The 18,346-nt window shown below is 43.4% G+C and overlaps 1 protein-coding gene across 9 annotated transcripts in view; it reads left to right on the top strand.

Annotated features, from left to right (window-relative positions):
- The window catches only part of ATXN7 (ataxin 7), a 161,742-nt gene that overhangs the window by 138,663 nt on the left and 4,733 nt on the right, over positions 1-18,346 (top strand). For 8 of the 9 annotated variants that reach the window (XM_084797130.1, XM_084797127.1, XM_084797128.1 and 5 more), the window contains 7 exons: positions 1,557-1,809; positions 3,661-3,920; positions 4,378-4,460; positions 8,872-9,119; positions 10,499-10,697; positions 11,011-11,132; positions 15,588-16,563. In XM_084797130.1, coding sequence (XP_084653256.1) covers positions 1,557-1,809; positions 3,661-3,920; positions 4,378-4,460; positions 8,872-9,119; positions 10,499-10,697; positions 11,011-11,132; positions 15,588-16,563 — 2,141 coding nt within the window. Of the gene's footprint in view, positions 1-1,556; positions 1,810-3,660; positions 3,921-4,377; positions 4,461-8,871; positions 9,120-10,498; positions 10,698-11,010; positions 11,133-15,587; positions 16,564-17,440; positions 17,508-18,346 lie in introns of all 9 variants that reach the window. The other variant, XM_084797132.1, reaches the window with a different exon arrangement.

Here is an 18,346-nt window from a genome sequence, read left to right as displayed (position 1 = left end):
CAAAGTGAAATTACTTCAGGGCCACATTCTTTATACACCCAAGTTTTGTGTGATAGGGCTGGAGGTAAAGGCGGGATAAGGAAGCACTTCCAGATGGCTCTCAGTTTAGCTTCTTAACTTGATTGTGCCTCCATGGCATTGATTTGGAAAATTTGGATTTTCCTGTCAGTAGCATCATTTGTCATGGTGTGAGCCTGGGTCTGAAGTACATGATAAAGGCTGCAGAACTACTAGCCCTCTAGGAGTAAGTCATAGATTGACTAAGAGGTTCTCGACTATGAAAGGGATTTGAAATCAGCTATTTAAATGGTGCTTGCAGTTAACTGATTCTAAGACCATTAATCTTTTAAGTATCCATACGGCTTCCCATATTTTGATAATGATGGTTTGAAACTTTTGTAAAACGTTAAATTAAGACATGTGTGAATGGGCTGGAGAGATGGTTCAGAGGTTAAGAACACTGTCTGTTCTTCCAAAGATCCTGAGTTCAATTCCCAGCAACCATGTGGTGGCTCACAACCATCTATAATGAGATCTGGTGCCCTCTTCTGGTGTGCACATGTATATGCAGACAGAACACTGTATACTTAATAAATAAATAAATCTTAAAAAAAAAAAGACGTGTGATTTACATTCTGAGTTCAAGGCTGCTACTAAACTACCACCACAGGGTCCTCAAACAATGTTACCAATGACTGGCTGGTTTCGTATAGTAGGATTTTCAGTAGCTCTTGATTTATAGTTATTTTCATCTACTCTGAGAAAATGATATTCTCAGGTAGTTAGATTCATCCTCAGTTACACATTTGTAGTCTGTACTTACCCATAAATTACTTTGTTGTTTCAAAAGAAGAGAAAGCAGGCCTACTTCTTGGTAATGCCTTTTGTCTTAAACCTTTGGCATCTTAGTGGTGTGCAGCATAGTTTGGTCCTAGAAACTTGTTTGGCATCACAGGCTGGCTGGTCGGTTTGTTCCTTACGGTTTTCTGTTCTAAGAGTCATAGAGGTATTGTGCTAGAAGATGAAGACATGCCAGCCAGTGTCAGTTAAAGAACTCTGTAAGTAGCTAAGTTTTCTTTTCTTGTGTGAATTTGCTGCATCTAAGACCCACAAGACATTTTGCTCATGTTTAGAATAGTTGTTTGCTTTAGTTTACATGGTGAATCTCTTTATGTGGATTTTCTATGGGAAACAGAGGACTGGTTGCTAGACTGAGTCATCTTTGGATTACTACATAAGAGCTTTCTTAAACTGCTGGATTTGCCAGGCAGTGTAGTGCACACCTTAATTCCAGTACTGAGGAGGCAGAGGCAGGGGGATCTCTCAGTGTTCCAGGCCAGTCTTGGCTGCAGAGTGAGTTTCAGGACCGCCAATACTACACAGAGAAATCCTGTCTTGTAAAACAAAACAAAGAAACCTGTTGGATTTAGAATGCTTTACTTAACAACATATTTTAACAGAAATGTGTTGGTTGATTTCAGGGAGCTGTCTCAGCTTTCCATTTGAGGTTTGCCTGAACTATGTTTTGTTTTTTTTGTCTTTGTTTTTTGTTTCAGAGAGAAGACACAGCTCATCTAGCAAGCCTTCCTTGGCTGTTCCTCACACTTCAGTATTTTCCCTCTTCCCTTCTCTGTCCAAAAGCAAAGGCGGCAGTGCGAGTGGAAGTGGCCGATCTTCCAGTGCAGGGGTCCTTTGCACATCCTCGTCCAGCTCCAAGTTACTCAAGTTGCCCAAAGAGAAACTGCAGCTCAGGGGGAGCATGAAGCCCACGCATCCCGTGCAGCAGACTAGAGTCCCCCATGGTAGAGTGTGAGTATAGCCACAGGGCTGTGGGAGGCTCACCTGCTAGCATGAGTCCTGTGTGCTTGCCATCCAAGAGCGCCTGCGAGTCATTGTAAAGAATTCACTTGGGGGGTTCAAGTACACTGTTAGCTCTTTTTGTTTCCCTACCTTGAGTTGGAAGCTGTTTCAATTTACAATAAGGCTGGTCATATTGAGTGATCCTTTCCTGTGTGAATTATTGAAAATGAGCTATATTTGTCTGTGATGTCTTGTTACTCATTTTACACATGGGTAAAGGAAGAATGGGTTGAGATGCTTTATGAGAAGGTCATTAAGTCATACAGGCCTAGGTTCAAATCCTACTTCGGTTTTCTTCCTCATGGAAGTTAAGCACTAATTCTCTTGGGGTCTAAGGCATTAGCCACTACAAGGTTGGAGGTACTTTGATGTCTGCCAAGTACCTGGTTTTTGTACACTCAGCCCTTGGTGTCAGCAAATGAGTGTTCACTGGCATCCCTACTCCTTCCCTTGTATTAGGAGAGATAAGACGAGGTGAAGAGACCCCAGTGGCCCATAAGCAAACAGGGTTTCCTGCCAGCTTGGATTTAAGTCACTACAGCAAGGAGACAAGACTGGAAGAAGTTCTCACTTGCCTGGTGTGGCTTTGACAAGCTTCTAGAGTGGGTCTGGACCTGAGAGCTTTCTTGAGGTCGCTGCACTCTGATAGAGGCATATCTATGATATCTCTCACCTGGTGGCACGTAGTTTCTTTGGTCTGTTTTTTTTTTTTCCTTTAGGGGTGCGGGGGTATGCCATACATTCCATTCCCAACATCTAATAACCTCGGCTATCTCAGAAGACAGTTGAGCACCTGCCATTACTCAGGGACTTTGCCAACTGTGAGAGGCCAGAATAGTTTGTAGTAGCTTTGTTGCTGCCAGGCTATTCCAGGGACAGCTCTTCAATGCAGTCTGTCCTGGTTGCTGAGCCCCTAGCCCCTGTTTATGGCGAAGAGCATGGGAACTTGGCTTTCACTTTTATAGCTGTCTAAAAGCCACAGAATACAAGAAGGCAATGCTTAAGTCACTTGCTAGCTTAATAGCTATTAGAGTGCAGACTCCACTAGAGTTTGCAAACACATGTCCAAACCTCCATTGTCAAGTGATGACTTAGAAGGAGTGTGGGCAGGGGAAGCACCACGTGAACTATTAGGGTTTTTCTGACATCAATTTTACTGAGCAAAATGACAGTGTCAGTAAGCTCCTAAGAGAAATTGCTTTGTTAGTGACACGAGTCTTCCCTGCTCACCAACCAGTTGCCAGTTGCATCTATCCTAAGAAGCCTGTGTTCAGGGACTGGAGAACCCACATGGTAACACCTCCTGTGCTGACCCAAGTCTTTGTTTTGGGCAGATGCAGAGCAGCATCAGGGGATGTTGGGCATTGGGTTAGGTGTTGCATTGAATTTTCAGAAGGCTCTGGTGACATGGACTCTCCTGTTTTAATCATTTCTTTTGTTAAAGTGATGGGTTTTGTGAGGGATTCTCCAGGATTCTGTGACATCATCTTGATCCTTCTAGAGTTCTTTATGTTTTGCTTCTTCTAGAAACTGTGTTGACTGTTGGGTCTGAGTTTCCCATAGGTCCATAAGGAAATGTTTCTGAAAGAATAAAAACAGGTCAGTTTTATCCACTGGGCTTTTGGTCAAGAAAGCTTATAAACTTAACTAGCTGTGAACGCTACTAGCTTTTCTTAGTGGTTCAACAAAATGTACAAGGGGCTTCCCGGAGCCTGTGCATATGGTAGATCTAGACTCTGCTCCCGTCGCTCTGCAGTAACAGCGAACTCATTTACTGCATTCTCATTTCCCCTACAACAGCATGACGCCCTCTGTGAAGGTGGAAAAGATGCATCCGAAGATGGATGGCACACTACTGAAATCCACAGTGGGGCCAGCCTGTCCTGCTACTGTGAGTTCTGCAGTCAAGCCTGGCCTTAACTGCCCCTCAATACCAAAGCCAACCTTGCCTTCACCTGGACAGATTCTGAATGGCAAAGGGCTTCCTGCAATTTCCACTCTGGAAAAGAAATCTGAAGATAGTTCTAATAACAGGAAGTTTTTAAATAAGAGATTATCAGGTAATAGCACTGTTCTCTCTTGAAGCGTCTGTGTGTAGAAAGTAAGAGTGTACACAATGGTAAATGAAAGACCTTCGTAAAGCTGGCCAACTTGAGCTGTGAAGAGAGGTTCCTTCAGGGTGAACCTTCCTTTATTTACTCATGGTTTTAAAGAGAATACTTGGCTTGTGTGTGCAAACACTGTGTACTGTAGTGAAAATTTGTTCCTCGTGATTTTTCTGAATATAAATACTTTCATGCAAAATAAATATCTTTCTAGGCATCTGAAAGTAGTTGTAGCCTTCCTGTGAGGATAATGTTTATTACAATGTGCACACTTCATCTACAGTATTTTTATTAATAGTATGGCACATATTACTAGAGCTATGGTTTGTCTTATCTTGAGATTCCTCTTATTTAAAATCTTAAGGTAGTGTTGGATACACCCACTGCAATAATGTCTGTGTGCTTCTGACAGAAAGAGAGTTTGATCCTGACATCCACTGTGGGGTCATTGATCTGGACACCAAGAAGCCCTGCACCAGGTCTCTGACTTGCAAGGTAGGTGCCTTCCTAAGGCAGAAGTGAACGCTGATGTGTACGGGGTTGCGAACAGTGTCATACCATTCCCACAGCTCTCTGACCCATGTGGGGCCAGTGCTCTGGCTCCCCTGGGTTGTATAAATTAAATAACCTATTTGTGACAAAACATACTATGAGTTATCATAACTTGTACCTGTGAGAGAAGCTTTGCTTGAAGTTTTTAATTTACTTTGTTGTACGTGTCTGTGTGTATGAGCACCACCACACTCACGTGACACCCAAGAACATCTTACAAGAGTCAGGTTTGTTTTTTTTTTTTCCCACCATTACTTTTAGGTATCCTTATTGGTTTTTGCTTGTTTCTTTATTTTCTCTTTCCCCTTCTCTCCTAAGCGTGTTTGTAGCTCATATGAGATCAGAGGATAACTTGTAAAAGTTGGCCACCATTTGGCTTCTGGGTAATTATTGTGAATAGCTTTTTGCAGCAATGGGGCTTTGAAACAGCAGGGTCTTCCTGCTCAGATTGAGTTTCTTGCCACAAGCAACCCTCTTGAGTACTGGGATTGCAAGTGTGCAGCCACCATTCTCATCTTGGGTTGGTGGATACCTTTGACCTGAGTCCAGATCCACCCTCAGATCTCTTGGTGAAAAGCTCATGCCTCAGACCTAACTGTTCTTGCCTTTCATGGAGCACTAGTTGAGTGATACAGTTGTGTATTGGCAGCTAGTTTTTTAAGATGGCCACTGAGTCTGTCACAGTTTGAGATGTGATTAAATGCACTTGTGTAAGCAATCCTTGCCTACACTCCACGGCATTGTAGTAGCTTTGCCTCCTCTCTGTCCCTCCTGCCTGTGTAGTTCTTTGTAACATGGGTTGCCCAGAAATGTGTTAGTGATAATTACTTATCTAAGATGTGCTTTTAAAATGGTCCAGGAAGCAGCTGGTAAGTGGGAATTCTTTCTTCCTCCTCCTCCTCCTCCTCCTGCTCCTCTTCCTCCTCCTCTTCTTCTTCTTCCTCTTCCTCTTCCTCTTCTTCTGAAATTGTGTTGTGGTCAGATGGCTTGACCATGTACATCTTAGTATTTTTAGGTGTAGCATTCTTTTGGCATTGTGCTGTTCAGCACACATCTGGAACTTACACATCTTCTTAACTGAAGTTGTGTCTGTTGATAGGAGTTTACTTCCCTCCTGTCTCATGATGTGAGTAACTACTATCCCACTTTTGAGTTTTGTGAGTTGGAATGGCTTAGATTTCACATGCCAGGGAATTATGAAGAAAGTATATTTTTGTGACTGGTTTCCTTCAGCTTACATTGGCAGAAATGCTGTGTTTCCTTCTGATGTAAGGCTGAATAATAGCCCTTTGCAGAAATATACCACATTTATTTCCTTTACCTGCTCATCTGTCCATGGGCTTTTAACTTGTGTCCATCTTTGTAAATAGCACCTTGATGGACATAGGAGTGTTAACATCTCTTCAAGGCCTCAATTTTCAGTTTTTTATACCCAGATTACCTGAGGGTTTCTCATACAAAGTCTGCAGGAGTTTCATTCTATTCTTCCTGTGCCTGCTTTTGTATATATACATGCTGTCTTTCTTTTTCAGATACTGTATGATACTGTTCTGTGTTAAAGATGCTACTGCTATTGGTAGCATGGTTCTAAGCTTTTTGTCATATTAATTTGTGTCTTTAGCCCTGATTGGTAGTTAGTTCAGCATGACAGTGGTAGAAAATGCACTCTCTAGTTAGACCCGCACCATGACGGGCTCCTTTACTGTCACTCACTGTTCTGAATGTACTCATTTTCTTTACTTCCTCTTTGGGCAAATACTGTGAGTTGTGTAGGATTCCCCATGTCTGCTGGCCCCACCTCCATGCCCACAAGTTGATGCTAGGTCTTGTTTGTCCTAGGCATAGACTCTTGTACATTATAACCAAGAATGGATTTGCTGCTGTTAACTCACATCCGTTGCCTGTTGTCTGCCTCCCATCTGCTATTCTCACTGGTACATTTGTCACACAGCCTGCTAGTGTGACTTTATGCAGAGAAATTTGTAATGGTTGGCTTTTGTCCTTCTGCTTACCTGGTTATTGTACCAGATGCCTTTCTGTTACATACAACTGTGAGCACAGGCCTTATTTGAAGTTCCACAACATACAGGGGCTTAATACAATTAATACATGTTTTCTAGCCTTTTGGACCTTACAATCTGATTTAGTAAACAAAGCTTTAGTTAATGACTCATAAGTATAATCACCACTATATAATACATTACCCCTGATGGTTTCTCTACAAGAAAGAGGCTTGAGTTGTGAAGGCCTAAGTATGAAAGCTTGAAGGCCTCACAGCCACAGAAACGTGGATGAAGCTGAATTCTGATTTATGTGGGCAGAGGGGTTAGGAAATATAAGTGAAGGCCCTATCGTGTCGTAGAACCTCAGACTAGAGCCTGAAAGAGGCGCAGGAAGCTGAAGAGAAAGAGGGGAAGGCAGGCAGTGCATGGACTCCCAGCGAGTAAGCGTCTGAGAGCGCGCAAAGCTCCTCAGAGCCAGCTTATATGGCCCTTGTTCTTTGTGTCTGAAGCAACCTCAGCAGCTTCAAAGCTCCATAGAAATCCTGTTTACTCTTTAGATAGAGCTGGGACAATATCAACTTTACTTCTTCATTTGGCTTTACTGTGCTAAGCAACAAGAAATGTTCAACTATTAGGAGACCTTTGTACATCACCCTAGGGAAACAGACATTACTGGTGTCCATACACTCATTCTTTCTAGGTGTGTTGGTGTGCCATTGTTTTATATGCTTTTTACAATTCTTTATGTGTATGGTTGTTTTGATTGCATTTATATGTGTACACCATGTGCCTGCAGTACCCGTGGAGTCTAGAAGAGGCTGTCAGATCCCCTGGGTTGTAAGCTATTATATGGATGCTGGTAATTGAGCCAGGGTCCTCTGGAAGAGCAGCCAGTGGCCTTATCTCTAGCAAAGGCCTTTTTTATGCTTTTTATTTGAAGTGTTTACTAAATGGCAAGTATACCTCTAGATCCTGATACAGTGATGAGCAGAATAAAGTTCTTATTTTCATTTAAGATGCTTTCTTGGAAATATATTACATGTTACCAGAAATTGAGAAAAATACACCTGTGCCAAGTTAGACCTTGGACAGACTTGCTTTTTAGTGTGTGTGCTGAGCAGATTTGTGGCTAGTTACCTGAGCTCCTATGAAAGTTTGAGGCCTGAGTCCCCTATGTGCTTCTTGAATTTGTTGTAACCATACTGCATAGACCTTTAGATCGCTACCTTTGTTTCATGCAGGGAGTCATGGGTACATATGCAGAAGCTATCAGTTTTGGAACTCTGTAACCTAAAAGAAAGATGGAAATGTTTAGATTAATTCACTGTATTCAAAGAAAGACAGCAAGGCTGTTGAAGTTAATGGAGTCAGGGAGATTGCTGTCCATCTGCTTTTGTACCAACCCAGATGGCAGTAGCATTAAAGCAGACTGAGGGCAGGATCTAGGCTGTGCAGAATGGTTTTACAGCAATAAGACTTGACATTTGATGAGAGTGGCTTAACTTCACTCCTGAAGATTCAACTTTATCTCCTGATGGGAGTAGCCTTGGGCTTTTGCTGTACTCTTTCAAAAGGTGCCAGAGGTTGGAGGGTGCTTACTGTTGAGAGTATGTCCTTCCCTTCCAGAAGACTGATGTTTACTTCCCAGCACATTCCTTGAGTGGCTTCAGCTTTCTGTAACTTGAGTTCCAAATTTTCTGACTTCTTTGAGGCATTGCATTCACATGCAGGTATCTACATATAGACCACGCATACATAAACGTACTTGAAGATAAAATCGGCGTTTAGAAACATCATTAGTTACCAAATGCATTTGGTATGTAGAGGCTTTTCTTGGAAGGTGTAATCAAGACTTGCCTTATATTAGTTGGTTTTTATAAAGCCAGAATTGCCACTTTGTCTATATGCCCCTTTCCTATTTCAGAAATTCTCTCTTTACGCCTTACTTCCTTAGAATAGAGAAAAGCAATTGTGTTTTAACTTTTATCCTCAGTTACTAAAATAATATTTTACCAATATGTGTTTTAAATTAGTACTCAGAATTATAAATCATCCTGGTTTTTTCTCTTAATGAAATTCATACGAGCCGAGATAACTGAGTCACTTCAGTGGTGGCACAATACTTGCCCTTGTTCTATTTGATACTCAGTTCTACCCCGGGTACCACAGCTAGAGTATGTAATTCTAGCTTCACTGAAGAGAAGGGATCTTGGTTTAGTAAATATGGAGCTGTCTGATTCTTGCAAAGCTCTAGGTTACTCTGTTATGGGGAGATGGTTTGGGATATACAGCATGTTAAACTTCTTATTGATATTGCTTGGTTTCTGTGTTTGTGTGTGTGTGTCTTACAGACACATTCCTTAACCCAGCGGAGAGCAGTTCAGGGTAGAAGAAAACGATTTGATGTGTTATTAGCCGAGCACAAAAACAAAACCAGGGAAAAGGAATCGAATCGCCATCCGGACTCTCAGCAACCACCACATCCTCTCAGGGACCCGCATCCCACCCCTCCCAGGATGCCACAGGAGCCACACCTTCCTTCAGAATCAAAGCCTTTCTTAGCTAGCAAACCGAAACCTCATACCCCTAGTCTTCCAAGGTAAGCCAGGCCTCTGTCTCTGACCCCTGCCTTGAGGTAATAGGTGTGTAGACAGCACACCTGCGTACTCCTCCACCTCCTGTGCGTCTGTGCTGTCAAGAAGGCCCATCTGCACCAGTGTCAGAATGGAGTTAGTAGTTTTTAAATTGGGTTTTACTATTAAAATTGCTTAAGACTTCAGTAAATTTTGACAAGGGCTCATAGTTATAGATGGACACACTAGTGTAAAGCTAGAATTGGCCTGCCCTATGGTGGTTCTGTGCCAGGTTTCTCTTAACCCTGTTAAGCAGAGCTGAGATTGGGCCTTGCCTTCAGGTTCCTAGTAGGAATGTTTCAGGTGGCTTTAGCCATTTATTTTTTATTTTCTGCCAGTTATATAGTGAGAAAGCTTGTGGATAAGCATTTAGTTTTAGTAGCATCTGTTTATCAACATGGGTTTCCATTCACTCATTTGGGTCTTTATCTTGAGCATAAAGTAGGCATTTTAGCAGCATAGAACGCAATGGCTCAGGGTGCGTTAACAAGAATTTACTGTGCACACAGCCCAAGAGACAGTGAAGAGAGAATACACGTGTCCTCGTGCTTCTTTAACCAAGTTGAAGTAAAAGACTATCCTTGGGATTAGAAGCATCTCCTTCAAGATAACCAAAGCATATGCTTGGACATGTCAGAACAACCCAGCATGAGTCCTGTAATTTAGAAACAAGATGGTAGAGAGTGGTCAGTGGACACTTCCAAGAATATAGCCAAGTGTTAGACCAAGATTTCTTGGTGTTTCCTTTCTTTGGCATCTTCTCAATGAAGACTTCTCATCTGAAAAGTAAGGTTTACCTAGAATCCACTAGGTCACCATAGATGTGGGAAGAAAAATGTTGCCTTTAAGTAATGTTCAGACTGACCTTGTGAAGTAAGTAGTACTACCTCATTATCTACTCCTGTCGAGTTAGCTTGTACTAGAATGCTTTGCCACTTAACTTACTTAGTACCATCTGACTAGGACACTGTTAAAATTGTGTGAAATGTGAGGAGCAGTCACTGAAAGAATCCTCTAAGTTCCATGTGTGTTTCTCTTCTTTGGGGAAAGTGGTAAAGAGACCTAGATACCACATGGCTAGGAAGGAAGAATAGTTATAAGCTGAATTTGTTTTCGTCTGGCAGACACTTACCTCAGAATAGTGATGCTAAGGAGACCTGTATGTGTGTGCATGTGTACACACTTGATATGTGCCTGTCTCCACCTGAGTCAGCATACTGCCCCAGGCCGGTGGGCCCTGCCTCTTCTATCCTCTACAGTTTTAGGCATGTGTCTAAGCTAAGGCTGCTGATGAGCAGGTTGTGCTGTACTGTTCTGAGCTGTGCTGTATTGTTTACACATTCAGGCCTCCAGGCTGCCCTGCTCAGCAAGGAGGGAGTACCCCCATTGACCCTCCTCCAGGCCACGAGTCTCCACACCCTCCCTTGCCTGCCACTGAGCCAGTTTCCCGGTTATCCAGTGAGGAGGGTGAAGGTGATGACAAAGAAGAGTCTGTTGAAAAACTGGACTGCCATTATTCAGGTCATCATCCTCAGCCAGCATCGGTAAGTTCTGGATCCACTGGCAGTGGCCTCCCTAATGCAGCATGGGCAGGGCACTGAAGAGGGTGGCAGAGACCTTGTCATGGCTGTACATGTAGTGCTCAGGGTGCTGTGTACTCATTCTGTCCTCATTTCCTTCTCTCTGCTCCAAAATGCCGTGCTAGGCGTCGTTGCTCATGTGTTTCATAGCTTCTGGTACTCAAACATTTCGGCTCTGTCTATTCTTTGTATCTTGTTTCTTTCTTGAATGTGAAAGATCCCTGGCCTCTTTGCTGGCAGCAGAGGTGACATGCGTGCATGCTGTGCTCTCTTTCAGTTTTGCACATTTGGGAGCCGGCAGATTGGAAGAGGTTATTATGTGTTTGACTCCAGGTGGAACCGCCTTCGCTGTGCCCTAAACCTCATGGTAGAGAAGCATTTGAATGCACAACTGTGGAAGTAAGTGCCTTTTGTTGGGTAGGGGGGGTGAGCTACCTGCCCCAATGATGTATTGTTATCCTGATGGCCTCAAGTTCTTATCTAAATGGAGGGAAATGGCCATTGGCTTCTTATAGGAATAAAGTATACCTGCTCTTGTATTTTCATTCACTCTTTCAGCACCTACATCCTGTTCTGGGTTCAGGGTCTCAAATCAGAAGGACCCCCACATATAAGGACCACATTACATAGTTAGGCATCTAGGGAGACAAAAAAAAAAAAAAAAAAAAAAAAAAGAGAGACTATAGCTTATCAGAGACATACTGGGGAAAACAAAAACAAAAAAAAGTAGCTACTAAGACCTGCTGGGAACTGGCTGTGTGCTAGGGACTGTTAGCTGCTAACCATGGAATTTCACAAGTCTTCACTATGTGACTATAATTATCCTTTTTAAAATTTTGTTGTAATATATTTAGTTAATGAACCTAACATACAGGGTCACACAGCAGGTTAGTGTTGGGACCACTAGGTGGCAGTGTGTTCCAAACAGAGCTGAGATGGGAGAATAACAGCTGGGGGAGCTATCTGAGGTGAGTGGGTCTGGAAGAGCTGCCACGATGGTGTGAGCAGTGCTGTGTTTCAGGAGGAAAAACCAGATGTGTGGTGCTGCCCAGTCAGAAGAGGCGATTACTTGTTTGAGATAAGACAAGACCCAATAGACCAATGGGTCAGGCAGCTTTGATGCTGTTGGGTGCTGGCAAAGGTTTTAAGAAAAGGAGTCTTGGAGCATGGGGTTTTGGTATGCTGGGATGGAATGCAAGGCCTTGGACAGGACAGCTAAGCACTACCTGCCCTCGAAACATCTTGTATAGTATTATGTATGCTAATGTTTACTAAACAGATCATAAGAACAAAAGAGATGCTTGTCCCCAAAACTTTAATTCAGCGTTTCAAGTAAGTTTATTTTCATGGGAGCGCTTCTCAGAGACATTTGCAACCGTCAAAGCATAGGACATTTTTGTATGCTGAAGAACATTTCCAAAACTCTTTGACCCAAGAATATTGTTTAAAAGAACATCTTGGGAAAACTTGCGTTCCGTGGGATACTTTATTACAGGGAACCCTCAAGTCATCCCTGTTCATCCGAGGTCTACCATGTGAGCATCGTGCATCTTTTCAATGGATGATAGGCAATTTGCTTTCATGGCTTGGTTTCCTGGCTGTCAGATACAAATGGATGGGGCCTTAGTCTCTCGTCAAAGTGTATTTCCATCACTGCTGTTAGGACCTGGATTTGTACAATTAGCAAATAGATTGGTAACCTTTCCGCATTGGTAAGTGGTCCACAGCCATCAGTGGAGTAGAGCTAACTTGTGTGCACAAGTGCCATGAGCTTCTGAAAAAGCAGGTTTCTTCCTTCCTTCCTTCCTTCCTTCCTTCCTTCCTTCCTTCCTTCCTTCCTTCCTTCCTTCCTTCTTTCCCAGTAGCTACTACTTTTTTATTCCAGGCTGGCCTCAGTCTTGTTATGAAGCCAAAAATGACCTTGAGCTTCTGATCTTGCAGTTTCTACCTTTTGGGTGCTGGGATTACAGGCTCACCTTTTTGTTGTTATTGTTGTTGTTGTTAGTTAGTTAGTTTGTTTTTTGTGGTGCTATGGATCAAACATACAACTTGATGTATGCTCAGCAAGCACTCTACCAACTGAGCCACATACATCCCTAGATGGATGACCTCTGATTTTTTTGTTTGTTTTATGGGGGTTTGTTGGTTTTGGTTCTTGATGTTTTGAGACAGGGTTTCTCTCTGTAATAGCCCTGGCTGTGCTGGGTTCACTGTGTAGACCAGGCTGGCCTTAAAGCCACAGAGATTGCCTGCCTCTACCTCCTGAGTGCTGGGATTAAGGAAGTGTGCCACCACACCTGGCATGACTTTCTTAAAAGTCAGTGCAACAGTGGGGAACATGTGGGATTCAGTGATGAGCTAATACAACAGGCTTGAGGCAGATAGGAATGTGGATTGGGACCCAGCCACAAGTATTGTAGAAATGCTCCCTGAAGCAGGAGTGCTGCAAGGTGATTTCTAGGCATCCTTTCCTCACAGCCCTAAGTTCACTGGGTGAGCGTAGCACATTTTACCCAGACAGGAACTGCCCAGAGGCCTTCTGTGGTCACTGCATGCAGGGTATTGTCACAGTGTTCCAGGTCCTATTAGACTGGCTAAGCCAGGATTTATTTTTTGAGGGAAGATCCCTATGTAAGCAGCAGCACTCTTGTCCTCTTACCCTTTAGCTGCTTATTATAATAATTGGGTTATCAGTAGAGACAGAGTGTGAACCTGACATGAGTGCTCTGCAGTTCCTGGTGCTCTGAGCAGTGCTGGCGCCTGACCAATCCTTTCTACAGAGCATTGCCATAATTCAAAGTTCACCCAAGCTCCTGTGATGTCTGTGTGCCCTATCCCTATATTGATCTGGGAAGGGCCTTGGGTGTCAGTCTAATGTATTACATACAGTTCAGGGTGTCAGTTCCCCTGCCTCCTACCTTCCTATCTCCACAGAAAGTGCTCCGTTATTTTTATATTCCTTTATTTAGCCTTTATTTATATGGCTTTATTTAGCTTATTAGAGCTTTCAAAAGAAAAAGCAATCATATCTTTTCAGGAGGTTCACAAGTTGCATGTGCCTCTTTTCCCAGGATCTCAGACAGGATGGGTCTTTAAATCCCAGCCTCATGCGCCACCTAGTGGCCATAGTCAGGTACTGTATCCAGTGAGCAAACCACTTGAGAGCTAGTCTGGTACCTTGTTCAGAGATAGATTTTGCTGAAGTTGTCTGGGTTGAGGCCTGGGAACTTAAATTTCTCTCTCTCTCTCTCTCTCTCTCTCTCTCTCTCTCTCTCTCTCTCTCTCTCTCTCCCTCCCTCCCTCCCTCCCTCCCTCCCTCCTTCCCTCTCTCCTTCCTTCTTTCCTTCCTTTCTTTGTTTTTTGTTTTTTCGAGACAGAGTTTTCTCTGTGTCACCTGTAAATCACTATGTAGACCAGGCTGGCCTCGAACTCACAGAAATCTGTCTCTGCCTTCGTGAGTGCTGGCATCAAAGGCATGTACCACCATGCCTTGCTAAGAATTCACATTTCTAACAGGACTTTAAAATAATCTCAGTGTGTCTCACAAACATAGATCCAGGCTTTCTCAGTGTGGTGTCCACATTGCAGTCTGCTAGAAAGATCTGGAAACTGACTGGTGTATGTGTGCACTCCCTGAAATTTCCTGTGTTATAAGTATGGTTGTGGGTTAAGCTTCATAAATGTTTATAATGTGTAGCCAAGTGGCAAAGCAGAAGTGCACTATGCATTTTAAAGTAGAGATAAATACTTTGAAGTCACATGGCAACATTTCAGGCCATATCTATCCCTTGAATGTGGAGAAGACTGAATCCCATGGGGTTGTGACTGAACCACGCCAGGCAGGCTAAGGTGGAATGGCCCTAACCCAACCTTCCCTAGCCCATTGATTTTGGTTTTGTTTCATAGGCGTGGGTCTTATATGCTACTCACAATGGTCTCAAGGGATAGCATCCTCCATCCTCCTGAGTTGCTGGACCATAGGCCTGCACCCCTGTGCCCATCTGTTATCACCTGAGTTTTAGCTGCTGTCGGATTTATTAGGTTCTCTTGGATTGTTTGTTTGTTTTTCATACTGTCACATTTAAAAAAAAAAAAACTCAGCTAAAATAAAACTGGAATTCTCTGTGCTTGACTCTCCAAATAGATTTCTCATCCCCCACTGAGTGCTTTGTTCAGACATTACAAACAAAATACTTTGTTATAGCATGCAACAAAGTCCCCTTTGGATTTATCTCCTGTGTTCTGCCCTGGGCCATAGTTTCAACTTGCCTATTGCTTAATTAACTTACTTTTGTTTGAATTTCCTCAGAGTTAGAATACTGTAGTCCAGGCCTTATGGATGAGATGGTATATAAGCAATGGGTTACAACATCTGCAAAGGAGTAAATGATTTACAGTCACATATTAGTCACCTCCAGTCTTACAAACTCTAGCAACAGAGGGCCTTAAAGAGACAGAAACAAGGCAGGGCAGACTTCATAAGGAAGTGATGAGCAGAGGTCAGAACTAACGACAGTGGCCCAAGCGGAGGACATGCAGGAGTTCTTACACTGTGACATGTGCTTAGAGCATAGGAAGATAACTTGCTAGGGATCAGCGGTGGAAGTGTGGAGCTAGGGTTTTAACAGCAGTTAGGCATACACAGTGCTTTTCCAGGGTCCCCAGGAACCATAAAGAATTGGAAGGAAAAATATATCTGGATTGGGTTTGTATATTGGATTGATCTTTGTGATGAAGGTATGTTTCTCAGTGCCAAAGATAAAGGGATGCCTATCTGTAACCATCCATGGCAATTATGGTGAACATTTGTGGCCAGCTGTGGTAATTGTTATCCATGGTATCTCCTTTTTACAGGAAAATCCCACCAGTGCCCTGTACCACATTACCTGTTTCTGCCCGTGTTCCTCATCGGACAAATTCTGTGACGATGTCACAAGGTGGGATCAGCTGTTTTGCATCAACCACTGTCTCTGCATCCCCAGTTCTGCTGCCGTCCACCTGCATCTCCCCAAATAGCAAATCGGTACCGGCTCATGGAACCACTCTAAATGCACAGCCTGCTGTTTCTGGGGCGATGGATCCTGTGTGCAGTATGCAATCCCGACAAGTACCCGCTTCATCCTCATCCCCCTCCACACCTTCTGGCCTCTCTGCGGTCCCCTCCTCCCCTTTGTCCAGAAAACCTCAGAAATTGAAACCTAGCAAGTCTGTAAGACCCAAGGAGTCTTCTGGTAACAGTACTAACTGTCACAATGCCAGTAGCAGTACCAGTGGTGGCTCAGGAAAGAAACGCAAAAACAGTTCCCCACTGTTAGTTCATTCTTCCTCTTCGTCATCTTCCTCGTCATCGTCTCATTCCGTGGACTCTTTTAGGAAAAACTGTGTGGCTCACTCTGGGGCTCCATACCTGTCAACAGCAACATCTTCCCATAGCATTGGCCTCAACTGCGTGACAAATAAAGCCCACTCGGTGAGCCTGCGGCATGAGCAGGCAGGGCGGGGTCCCCCTGGCGTGAGCCCTGCAGAGTCCATCAAGAGAATGAGTGTGATGGTAAACAGCAGTGACTCGACTCTTTCTCTTGGCCCATTCATTCATCAACCCAATGAACTGCCTGTCACCTCCCAGGGCAGTTTTTCACACTCACACACTCCTCTAGAGAAACTCATAGGAAAGAAAAGAAAATGCTCTCCAGGCTCCAGCAACGTCGGCAACAGTGGCAGCAAACCTACAAAGGTTGCCAAATTGCCAGCTATGAACAACGTCCACATGAAACACACAGGCATCATCCCAGGGGCTCAAGGCCTGACGAACAATTCCCTCCTTCATCAGGTACGAAGTGGACTCTGATTTCCGGAAGTGTGCTTTAGCTCTTTCTTGGGGACTTTTGCCAGCTATGAAGACTGTGGTTGGGTTGGTTGATCTGCCTATATGAGTGCCCGGCTTTCACGGTAATCTTTAACAAAGGCGAGTCCATGTCCATGTGAAGGGGAAAATCTCTACAGAACGTCTAATACCTTTCAAAGATGTTCCAGAATAGGGAAACCAAACATGCACTTAGCATCTAGGCCTCAGAAAGCACCAAACATGACAGCCAAGTTCAAATTAGAAGGGGTTCCTTTTGCAGATGTGGAGAGCTGGTATCCTGGTGCAGTCAGCAAGGGAAGCAGGGATCGTTTTCAATCTGCAGAGTTCCCACGAAGAAAGCCAGTCTGAAATCAAACTGATCTAATAAGCAGTGATGTCACATCTTTAAAAGAAGAGCTTGAAATGTTTTTCATCTTGAGCAATTTCAGATATTCTGGTTAAATTGCACCCATATTTTCTCCTCCCTGCTTTAAGGGAGGCAGGGAAACAGGGTTAGGTATTGGCACAGCTGAAGCCTGAAACCTGTTCCAAGTTCCTACTTTAAGAAGAGGTGTATTGTGCGTTCTCTCCGGAGGAGGCAGCTTGCTGGGTTCAGTGCTCGTGACTTGCTTGTGCTGTATCTTGTCTATTCCCCAACCTTGTTGGTTTCTACACACACACACACACACACATAGAGACACACAGACACACACACACACACACACACACTCTCTCTCTCTCTCTCTCTCTCTCTCTCTCTCTCTCTCTCTCTCTCTCTCTCTCTCTCTCATGTAGTTCTTTCTTCCAGCTTCTTTTACCCTAACTTCCAGCTCATCTCTCATCTTGTTATTTCATTCATCAGGATATCTTCTCTCCTTGCTTACAAACAGAAATTGCAGCAGCAGCACCCGAGAGCCCTGACTTTAAAAGTGAGGCTTTCTTTTATGTTATTTTCCCTTTTTCTTCTCCAAACTTAACTGCATAGGGCTTTTTCAGAAACTGCCAAGGCATTTCCTATTGTAATTTACTTTTCTCCAAAATTTGTGTGAATTGATAATGTCAAAATTATTGGAGGAAATAGCTACTTAAATTCAAAGTTAGATGGTTAAATTTGGCCTTTTTGAGCAGGAGTGAGTACTTAGGCAGATGTGAATTTGGCTTTTACTTATTTTACCCACATAGTTGTGATCCCTGTAGCGGAAGTACAGACAGAGCACAAAATAATATAACACTCATCCTTCAAAACTCCCCAAGGGTGGCATCCTGTGGGCTTAAGACTGTGACAAAAGAAGTTGTCACATCCACCCTTCATTTGCCTTATTTAGGTCATTAGTCTTGTGTAGACCTTATTCATCCCTGCAAGTAACTAGTGAGAGGGATGAAGATTGAGGTGGACATGGGAGGCATCAGGGACAACAGTGCTCATCAAAGATCCGGGGGTGGAGTATTGACCCACCAACATGGAGCAGCTATTCCCTATCTTGTTTCTAGTTTAAAGAGAAATTGCAGAGGTAGGCTTGCATGTGAATTTGCTCCTCTGCCCCCCTTTTAAAAGTTTGCTACAGACTATATATCTGTTGGACAATTAGGCTTATGATCTGCCAATTTTTGCTCTGCCTTTACCATGGTGTTCAGATTGTCTTCTAGGAAGACCCAGACAGACAGTCTTAAGTTTGGATTCTTAAAATCTCTTTCAATTCAAGATTATGTTATAGAAAGATTTCTTCTGTTGAGGATGTTTTTGCTTTGTTTGTTTGTAACTATACTT

This window comes from Acomys minous, assembly GCF_964271855.1.
Source record: "Acomys minous genome assembly, chromosome: 9".
In the NCBI taxonomy this organism is placed as follows: Eukaryota; Metazoa; Chordata; class Mammalia; order Rodentia; family Muridae; genus Acomys; species Acomys minous.
This window is presented reverse-complemented; position numbering and strand designations above follow the sequence as displayed.